The 11539-nt window shown below is 37.9% G+C and overlaps 1 protein-coding gene across 2 annotated transcripts in view; it reads right to left on the bottom strand.

Annotated features, from left to right (window-relative positions):
- The window catches only part of arhgap24 (Rho GTPase activating protein 24), a 69207-nt gene that overhangs the window by 54105 nt on the left and 3563 nt on the right, over positions 1–11539 (bottom strand). The window contains exons 1-2 of one of the 2 annotated variants that reach the window (XM_017307862.1): positions 8749–8829; positions 1634–1852 (exon numbers count right to left, since the gene is read on the bottom strand). In XM_017307862.1, coding sequence (XP_017163351.1) covers positions 1634–1852; positions 8749–8802 — 273 coding nt within the window. In that variant the 5' untranslated portion in view covers positions 8803–8829. Of the gene's footprint in view, positions 1–1633; positions 1853–8748; positions 8830–11539 lie in introns of those variants that run through there. The other variant, XM_008424527.2, reaches the window with a different exon arrangement.

Genomic DNA, 11539 nt, shown 5'->3' with positions numbered 1-11539 from the left:
GTATAATTTTCTTAAAATAAGAAAAATTATCTGCCAACAGAACAAGAAAATTTATCTTGTCAAGATTTTCTAAAACAAGAAAAAATATCTAACCAAAATAAACCTACAAATATCTTAAAATTAGTGTATTTGTACTTAAAACAAGCCAATTTTACTAATACAAATAGAATATATGAGATTTATTTTCTTAATACATAGAACATTTTTCTTAAAATAAGAAAATTTTACGCTATTTCAAGAAATTCAGTGTCAAGTAACATTTTCTTTACTTGAGATAATTTTTCTTAAAATAAGATAATATATCTTACTCGTATAAGTAAAATTAAATTAAGTAAAACTCTTATAAGAGTGAGTGTGAAAAGACAAAAGGTGGCTAAAGATACTAAATGAAGCACTGGTTTTACAATTGAATTCCAATGACAGCTGAAATGCTGCAGAATGTGCAACACGATGCTAACATGTGATGTAATTGTGATATCCTACGTCGATTTCACTCTGTATGCACGAGAATGTAGATAGAAGAGTGATAACTGCACCCATGAAATAAGATATTTACTCGTAGGCTACTGTACAGACATGCTACCATTTTGAATGTTTTATTTTTTTAGGACAGTTAGAATTACTTAAATAATCTGGTTAATGATTAGTTTAATGCTCAAAGTAAAAAGATACATTTTTACTTTTGCTTTTACCTCATAAATCACTACTACTCCCCAAGCCTAAATGATAGCTTTTTAAGCTTTTATTATGGTAGGTTGCAACTTTTGTGTGAACTGGAGCTGCAACTGCAGAAACAAGTCAAACACGTTGCTTCCTTATGTAACTCTACAACAGGTTGTCGCCAAAAGAGGGTTGATTTTTTTTTATTTCCGCCATTTCTGGTTGTGTAGGTTGCGTCTAATTGTTGTCATGGAGACTTGGTGACCCACAAGATGCAACTCTCTGTAACTGTACAAATGGTGTTTGATAAAACATTAGATTATTTTGCCACGTAAAGCTAAATATTGTATTTTTCAAAACATTTCAATGTGAGATTATTCTCACACAATAAAGAGCTAATTTATCTGAATATTATTACTATTTTTTTTAAGCGAAGATAGCAATAAATGTAGTGTTTACTTTAGGAATATAATTTTTCTTATTTATAGTGTGATAAAAGAAAATAAAATGCTACACAAAAATATGCTAACAGCTTTCCTCACTGCACGCCCTTCTGTGTTAATGTTTTTCAGTGTATCTGGAACCACCAGTTTAGACTTGGGTGTGTGTGTTAGTTCTTAGAGCTCACCTGACACCTTTTATGTTGTGGCATTAGAAGAATGCAGACTCTAACGTGCAACAAACCGTCCTTTGATTTTCACTTTAGTCAATGAAAGCTTAGAATTATTTAGCTTTTAAATTAATTCTAAGCATTTACCCTTTTTATATATTCACATTTAGTTACTGATTTAACAACGCCCGAATCATTTTCTATTGGATGGATGGGTTTGGCCAAAATAAGCTGATACAGTGGGACATGGATAACATTGGTGGGTTTTTTTCTCTCCCTCTTTTTTTTATTTTTGTTTGCCTGTTTAAAACTCAAAATAAGAAAGTTTCAGTGAGCATCTCTGACATAATTTCAGAGTCTTACCAGGGGTTTGGTCTCCTCCTCATCTTTGTAGTAGTAGAGCAGCTCCCCTCTGAGAACAAACCAGCGACTGTGCCACGTCTTCACAAAACCTCCTTGCTTCCTGAGCCAACCGCACTTGATCACGTTTGACCTCTGACCCTCAGAGCTGGACTGACCTCCGCAGCGCTGAGGACTGCTGTTGTGGGACGCGCTCTGGTCATCCATCGCGGCAGCTTCAACCTAAAAACAAATAGAAGTTATCCGACTTGCAGAGGCTGAAGAGTTTGTCTTCTGAATTTTGCTTGTTAATAACACGAACTTCTGTGCAAGTCTAATTGCGTGTTTTCATTTTATGGAGGCTGAACCAGTGTAGGCTGAGAGACACGATGACACAAAGGCAGACATGAACTTGTGGGAGGAGGAAAAACTAAAAGCAAATAACAAGTGCACAGACCAAGCCTCTCCTTCAGTTTTTTCTTCCCATGGCTGGGTCTGTCAGGCTTCATTGTTTTGGCTTATCCATTTTTCTCTAAGTGTCTTAAACCCTGTCTACTAACTTTTCAGTACAAACAGATATATTCATCAAAATTACCATTATAACAGTTTGTTTCTTTTTTTTTTTTTTTATCCACAAGGTGAAACAAGTACTTACGGTTGAGTAAGGACTTTGTAAATCCTACAAGTGACTCTGGTTACTGAATAAAAAAAAAATATGTAAAAGTAACTAAAAGTTTAAAAGTGAAAGAAACAAACAACCACAAGAGTATCAAACATTACTGGAACGCTCTAATCTTGAACATTATTTTAGTTCTTGGAAATAGTGTCAGTAGAAACAAATACAATTTCTACTTTGCAAGCACAAGGTGTAGCAAGCTGGGGATGACTTTTTATTCTTGTTTTCACCTTAGCATAATTTAGGTACAGTTCACCTATTAACCGACTGCTAACCTTTTTCACATCTGCAATTATGATACATTGCCCTTCACATACTGAGTAAAAAAACAACATTCTGCACATCTTGTTTCCATATCAGCACACATACCTCTGCTTTAGTCAGTGACATGTGCTGAGTTTTGCTGCTGTCAGCTCTGAGCGTTGCCATGTTGTCAGTGGCGCTCATTGTGCTTGGCTTGGGGGATGTCCAACCAGCCCCCAGGTCCAGATGAGGACCAGATGCCGCTCCACAGAAGTGGAGCAAGTGCGACACGTCTGCTGTGGTGCAATCATAACTCTCTGTGGTCATGGAGGGTCCCATTGTACAGTGGCTTGCAAAAGCATCAAACTTTTTCACAGTTATGTTACAGCCACAGACTCCATTGTGTATTGATGCGATTCAATGGGACAGATCAACAATATGTAGCTCATATTTGTGAGGTGAAAGGTGAAAAGGTGTGTCTATAACTTTATTTTTTTACACATAACAACCTGAAAAGTGTGTTTTTATTCTGCAGAACTACCTTTTGCTGTAGTTTTGGACTACGTTTCCAGAACCTGAAACTTTTGCTTCCCCTGTCCAAAATTGCTTAAGCTTAGTTGAGCAACAAAATAAAGAGTAACTGTGGGCGTCATCTATACAGCTGTCCTGAAAATAGATTCCCCCACCTGAGCTGTGGATCTCTCTAGTTACTCCAGTTGTCAAGGACTTCTTGACCATTGAGTTTAGGTGGCTGGTCATGTCTTGGTTGGTTTGAATTTTGTTGTATACTCTTCACTGAACAACGCCTGAAAAAAGCAGTTTATAGCCTTACTCTGCTCTAAATTCATCCACAACTTGAGCCATGACCTGCTAGCTTTGTGTCTTGGTTCATAATGATCTCCCACAAACCTCTAAGTCCTTTACTGTATAGCTGGAAATACACCAAAGTGAAATTTCATACAGTTGAATTTTTTTTCACCAATTACTTGACTTCTGAAGGCATTTGGCTGGATCGGATTGCATCTAGTTGTGTGATTAGGGATATCCACTGCTTTGTGTTTCTCTGTAACATGAAATCCCAGTAAAACACATTAAAGTTTGTAGTTGTAATGTGACAAAATGTTGAAAAACTTCAAACGGTCAAGGGGAGGGAATACTTTTATAATTCCCTGTAGAAGGACAATGGCAATCACATGTTCCTGTATGTTCACTCCTCTGAATTTCTACAAGAAATATTTGTTCCAAGACAACATTGTGGAGTTTTAATCTACATGTTATCTATTATCATATTATCTTCCATTCCTCTCTTTTGAAATCTTTAAATATGGGTACAAAGCAGGGTGGAATCTTCTTCCAAAAGTAGGATAAGTTTGTGGAAGAAACTATTCCTTATTTCATAGGATTACCTAACATGCACCAGAGGAACTCACCTGTTTCCACTATATTATAAATGCCAGACAAACAGATACATACCTGCACAGAAATCAGGTAAACAATTTTGTATGAATTTTCAATGTGTGGGTGAAGGTATAGCATTTAGCTCCACATCATGTTTTCTGCACAGGACTTTGCAACAGCTCTGCTGGGACTGATCTGTGTTGCAGTATGAATTGAAACCATAAATAACTTCTGTGTCTCTTGGTGTAAATAACTGGTAGGTGGTTGACAGTAGCAATATAAGTTCAAATTTACATCACACTGAGGCCTTTGTCTGCAGGAAATACATTCTCATAAATTTTCTGTGGGCATGTTGAGAGTATAAATAACAGCATAAAAGGAATCAGTGGAAAGAAATGTACGCATTTTGATCAGGACAATCACATACACATATTTTGAGGACAGAAAATCAGTTAGTCTGCAAATCATGGACTTGTAACCAACTACCCAAGTCAATTAATTAAAAAACATCATCTTGTCTTGTTTACAATTTAACAGACTCAAAAGATTATATGGCTGATTTATTTACAAAACTCTAATTTATACGAAGCTAGTCTTTGTTCCTATGAATCATCCTAAAGGTGCCAGATGTAGCTCTGAGCATTTTTATGAAACAATTGCAAAAAACCCAAAATGGCCTGACTGTTGTGTCCACTCAGCAGATTAAAACCAGCGTGGTGGAGACGTCTGCCCCGTCCCTGTGAGACACCTGTGTGTAGATGTATGTGCTGCCTATTTATGGCAGCGTTTCCCCCCTTGATTCACAGTCTCCAAAATAAGCAGCGAAACAAGATATTTTAAAATAAGTCTTGCGGTAAAGCTGCAAGACTGGAAAAGCAGAAACAGAATATCTTAACCAGGCAAATATGAAATATTTAAGCATAAGCTTTTGTGTTCAAAAATAACAATGAGGGATTTTTTTTCCCATCCATCCATCCATCCATCCATCCATCCATCCATCCATCCATCCATCCATCCATCCATCCATCCATCCATCCATCCATCCATCCATCCATCCANATCCATCCATCCATCCATCCATCCATCCATCCATCCATCCATCCATCCATCCATCCATCCATCCATCCATCCATCCATCCATCCATCCATCCATCACTGTATTTTACCACATGTTCAGCAACACATAGTCTGTTTTCTGTTTGTTTTGTTATTGTGTTCTAAGTTTAAGATCAAACCTTCCACATGCACGTATCTTTGGAAACAAAATATATTGTACACATATCACATAATTTTAGTATGTCCATATGCATTTTTACTTGTTCTGCGCTGTCTTTATAAATAAATTTTTTAATCAAATTCTCTCTGTCAGAGTTGTTTACTTGTATTCTTATTGCTGCAGTAAAACCTTTGAATCGTATGTGAGAACACTGCAGGGGTTTCAGAAAACTTATTTTCCGCAGTACTTTCAAATCAGCTTCTTATAAAATCATTTCCGCTGTTCACTACTTTCCATAAAGAGGATTTGCAACTACCAACTTTTTTTTTTCCTACCAGTTAGCATCTCTGCACACATACCTACTGCACAGTCTATATTTTCATCTAATTCCAGTCAGCTTTGATAAGTAAAAGGCAGAAACAATGCCATCGTTCAAACAGAAAGATTGCTCCAACAGCTCCAATAAACTAAACCAGTGGTTCTCAATGTTGGGGTTGGGACCCCACTTAGGTTGCAATTCAACAAGTCGAGATTGTCTTCTCCACTGTTATTTATTGGGCCAGAAGCCAAAAGATTTGGGAACTCTACAGAGTACAGTTCAGACAGCATGCAGTGCAACTTTGCTGGTAAATCCCATAACTATTGAAGGTGACGTATGCCAATCAGATGAAAATATTATGACCGGGACATAACAGCTTGGTGCGAAATATCTGAACCAACTTACAGTCATAATTACTGTTTTGCTTCAGCTTTGCTATTCAGAGTTTGGGAGAATGGGAGAAAATTATCCAAATTTAATTTTGGCTTAAATACATCAGCTCAAATACTTCAATCTAAGTCCAAATTTAGTCATCTGGTATAGTATTCATCAATATCAACTTATCACTGATAAGCTGAAAAATCAAAGCATGTCAATAATTCTTCAGTCCCTTGGATATCATTGGCCCAAACGCCAGCAAAACACAATCAGCAATTTTTTTTAAATTCACAACTTTGCATTGTACAAAATTTTGCGTTGGAGATCCATGTTTCCTTTTACACGACTGGATAGCATCTATGGCTTTTTTTTTTTTGGTCCCTATTGCAGCTTTGAAACAGCATCCAGTGACATCTTGAGTCAAAGCATGCTCCAGGATGTTCTCACAGCATGCCTCCGAACTTTCACCATTCCGAGAAGTCTGTGGGAAGAGCCACTCTGACCTTCTCTGTAAACAACAACAGTTCAGTATACAGTAGAGACCAGTGCATCCATAAACACTGTGCGTCCGGCAGGACAGCACAAAGTTAGCTGCAAATCAGACCTCTGAGGAGTTGTGGCATGTAATTTATTTGCAGGGTGCACCCTAGTTTGTGGCTTTAGCGGTAGCCACATTAAACCAGACGTATTCAAAATCCTCAAGTGCAAGAGAGGAGAATGGAAAGCATTTTCTTTGAGAGCAACATGTCTTTCGAGTCATCGTCATTTTGTTTCCATTTGTGCGCAGGAGGATTAAGACCAAGTCTATGTCTAACTGCGTCGACCAGCAGCGCATGAGCGGACAGTCAGTGTCAGACTCTGGGGACGTCTGCTGCATGCTGATTTAAAAATAACCGTCTGTCTGTGAAATCATAAATATAGAGAGATTTAATAACTCTTATGCAATTACAACAGCTGCACTTTGAGGTAATGATAAAAGATCCTATATTTGACTTCTACATTTGATGATTATAAAACGATCTGCGATGTAACAAATGGTGTTTAATGAAAGCAATAGCAACCAAGCAGGTACTACGTTCACAATTGTCATATGCACCAGATGTTAGCTGCATTATGGACCACAGAAATTAGATCTTTCAGTAATAATTCAACAGGATCATGCAAAAAGGCAGCATCTAGAGATTGCTATGTTTGAGTGCTTGCACAGACTGTTTGTTCTCTATATGGGAAAGTCCTGTGGCCCGAAGCACACAAAAGCCTGCTGTTTGACGCATCTTTGTTTGAATTGTGTGACTCTGAGAGAAAGTAGATTGAGGCCTCTCTGTAGAGAGTAACCCATCCTTTGGGAAATTAAACTTGTGCAAGAGGGTTTTTTTTAAGACTATAAAGACAGTTTTCCAATCATTTGGCCAAAGCTGGGAATTTCAGAGACCACAGGAAGTAGCCGATTACAACAGCAAAACATTGCGCAACTGAGGGCAAAGTGAATTAGTGGTTAAGAAGCATCGTAGACTGAAGCAGTAAAACTTAATGACTGATGACTGATATTAACTAACAACCTTTCAATACTTCTGCTCTTTTGCTGTTGTGGCTGTACTCCTTCAGGAAGTTGATGAATGAATGAATATTCAAAAACGTAATTACAAAAATGTAAAACGTTGCTGTAAACTGTGCACCAGCTCTATCTTCTTGTACAATGAGGCAGGTGTCGTCACTTTTCTCTGTTTTCATTGCTGCCATTCTCCATTTCCCCAAGAGCCAAAATTATTAACAAATGGGTAGCCAACTTGTAAACATAAATATATTCAGGGCCAAAGATTAAAGCACCACCATCTGCCTCATAGTGCCACAGTACGCTGATGACATTGCCCTTGTATCAGTTTCAAAAGGAAACTTACAATTCATTCTGGATTCATTTGTAAAAAAATAAATTCTTATACATAAGAAGCTTGGTTTGACCACTAATATATCTAAGCTAAAATCCTTCATCACCACCATCCACCATAAACACTTGCATTGTTTAAAATTGCAGTTTCGTTATGTTTGCTTTTGAAATTGAGCCAATTTATTTGCAGCACCTACATACATAGTTTTATGCAAATATTTATGCTTCAGTAATACTGGTCTAAAAGCGAGGAACATCATTCACTTCCTGTTTTCAAGGATATTGAGTACAGAGAAGAAGGGAACAGACCACCAATCCCCTTTCAGCCATAAAGAGGAAGAAGCATTTGTAAGAACTGGCTGAATTGGCTAACCAGCCAGCAAACAGCAGCAGATTTATACAGGATGTAAACATTGCTTGATGTCTTGTTTTGATTGACAGCTGAGTTATCAGTTTCACTCTGTTGTCCAAGACATGAGACATACTAATAGTCTCAAAATGTTTGTAATAATTGATCTTAAACAGTTTAGCAGCTTAAAACTAAGCAACACGTGGTTGTCTTATACTGTCTTCATTTCAGAAGCTACTTCTTTGCATAAGCTCATTTTGGTCCACACCAAATGTAAAACATAATAATCACAAAATGTATTGACTAATCTCTACTATCATTACATATACTTTCAGTAATCAAATGCATACAGCCTTATGTTTCTTTAATAATGTCCTATTGCAAACCCAGTCTACTCAGATAGTTAGCAGGTCTTAGCTGGCAGAACCACCTTAATGACAGACCCTGCCTATATTTAATAGTTACATTTTCCCTTGTTTTACAGAGGAAAGTGAATAAACCAAGAAAAAAATTGTGAGAAAACATGAAAAAAAAACACAAGTGGAAACATAATCCATACATTGTCAGTCAGTTCTGTCAGTGCTTTAAATATCCCCAAGCAACTTCCTCTTTTAGAGCTGGCACAAAATACGGCCCCTGTGACCCACAAGTGTCAAAGACAAATATAAACCTTGCCTGCCAAAGCTGCTGCACTTCAAGCACAGTCCGCTGCCGGTAGACTCCTGCCATGAAAGACACAGAGGTGAGACGACAGCAGGTTTCTTGCTGTGTTGTTGCTGCTGCCGCTAATCATCGGGGGAGGACGTGAAAGAGGAAGGGCTTTCAGAACATCCTCAGATGACAATGTTTTTTACACGTGAAAGCAAACATTTGCCTAATGCTGACATAAATGAAGTCCAGTATTATTTAATACAAGAGGAGGTTACGAGGAGGTCAGGATTTGAGAGAGGGGACTTCATTAGGGGTGAGAGTGTCGTTCAGGAACAGTTGCTACCCACACGGCTCAACGTGAGTCGATAAAGTAGACGGATGGATAGAGATGAGAGGCAGAGAGGTGCTTAATATCACAAGCACAGAAGGATCAATTCAATAGAGAATGGTGTTCCCAGTAAGCTCACCGATGAGTCACTGTCTATTTTGTCTACGCCACATGTGTCCCCTCCACCAGCTCCACGGTGATACATTGACACCCCCGGCTCACCCTTTCCCATTTTCTGCCCTGCCATGTGTCAATGCATGTCTGGTAACTGAGCAGCAGGCCTGTGGAGAGACAGGGGTTACGCTTTGACTTCGACTGGCTGACTCATTCTACATGTGTCTGACAGACTACTGCAGCTGAATGAAGATTACTGCTGATGTGGCTGTCCTTTGAAACGAGAATACTGGAAAACGTATGAAGAATGTCCAACGAAAAAGGCTTCGTGTGAGATCGTATTGCATTCGTTTGTGTGTAAGAAACCAAACTGACTCTAAGATATTCCCACAAAACAATGGATATTATTTGGTTTTTAAGACAGCCAATGCAAAACTGTATGTATATGAAGAAAAATTAACACTGACTGCGCTCTTAAAGACATCTTTGTGATGGTACCAGGTAGATATTGTACTTTTCTTCGTTGGTTAATGAGTGATTTGGATCATTTCATGTTCAAGTTTTAGAATGGCTCAAAGTCCAGATCTAAATCTGATTGGAAATCCGTAGCAAGCTGTTGATGTTAACAGTAACTACCATGTTCATATCTGACCTGACTGACCTGGAAGTATTTTGGAGTAAAGAATTAGAAGAAAAAACAAAATATGAGTCTCTAAGTGTAAAACTCACCCCAACAGACCTTCTGTTGTTATTACACTGAAGAAGGGCTGCATACAAATCCAGATTGTTTTCCATGTATATTGGTAAGAAATACAGTATATATACATAATTCTTTTCTTTAATTTTTAAATCAGTCTACCATAAAAGACAGTGAAACAAATTGAAATTTGTGGTCGTAACATGTTAAAATGTGGCAAGTTTTAAGTGTTATGAACTGCGCAGCACACATTACGTGCAAGCCAAATATTGATGTGGGTGAAGCAGAGCAAATAGTCTCAAAGTATAGAGGTGTATTTGCACTGAACAGTTCTCACGCTTTCACATCTTAGGTTTACTTTGCAACAACAAAGAACTGTGCCAATAGCCATGGTAGTCCTTTCATCGCTAAGCAAAGTAATTACAGCACATACAAAACCAGTAGCTTATATTAAGGGATGTTTTATAGGATAATACGTTCTCTCTGGTTTCTAGGAGCATGTCTAATAACAATGATGTTCATTTACAAAATAATTGCAGAGTGAATGCAGAAGCATGTTAAATCTGTGAGATGCACCTCTGCATCTTTGCCTCACTTGGCATTTGGGAATTTGTATTTAAAAAAAGCAAATTAGAATGATATTTACTGTTGCTTCAGCGCAGAACCGCGCATAAGCCACAGCTTCCAATCTATCAGCGGCAATAACAAAGGAACCAGTAAACTGCAGGGACTTACACCGTTACAAGTCTCAGTTTATTTTGATGAATATTGTTCACCTCTCTTCCTGTCCTCCTTTACCATCCTGTTTCTCTGCTGTGCCTCACTATGTGTACACACTTTATGCTGTATGCCGTTCTTCCTATAAGCTTTGTTTGGGTTTCTGTGTTGTTGCTGCACTCAAGTTTTTTTTCTTTAAACGATGGATGTGTATCTCTCTCTCAGCTGTGTGGCTCCACGCCCCGCTGTTTGTCCATGCTGCTTAATTACTCAGGGTATTTTTTTTTTCTCCCTTTCAGTTTTAGCCTTTATGTGTCCACCGCCACCCCTGGAGATCTGGCAGCAGTGGTTCACATGGTGAAACACATCAGATATTTGGCCAAAGGGTAAAAAAGAATCCTACAGTGCACTGACACAAAGAGAGCAAAACAAGCTTTAATGAAACAATTTCATGTTTATAATATAGTAAAATGTTTTGCTATTTTTTGTTAACTATCCCTCGTTGTGTGTGTTTTTTTTAATAATCTAGTGCCATCCTGTTCCTTGCTACACTTGCTACACACTTCACAGCAAACACCAGTAGAAATATAAATGCATGCAATTAGAATCCATCTAATGCAAATTAAATTACAGTTAAATTCTTTTTCTCATATCAATGATATACACGTCAAATGCTAAGAAAAGAGGTACGGTAGCTTAAGTCAGAGGCAATTATATAAGTAGAAAGAGAATAATCCATGGACAACTTGGGGATTTGCAAAATAATTCATAATCTTGGGTGTACCCCAAGGTTCAATCCTAGGACCCCTTCTTTTCAATATTTATTTGCTCCCACTGTCTAAGGTTATAACAGGACATAGGATTTACCACAATTATGCGGATGATATACAGCTCTACATCACGATGTCACCAGGTGACTCTGAACCCATCCAATCACTGAATAGATGCTTAGAACAGAT

The sequence above is a fragment of the Poecilia reticulata genome, linkage group LG12 (assembly GCF_000633615.1).
Source record: "Poecilia reticulata strain Guanapo linkage group LG12, Guppy_female_1.0+MT, whole genome shotgun sequence".
In the NCBI taxonomy this organism is placed as follows: Eukaryota; Metazoa; Chordata; class Actinopteri; order Cyprinodontiformes; family Poeciliidae; genus Poecilia; species Poecilia reticulata.
This window is presented reverse-complemented; position numbering and strand designations above follow the sequence as displayed.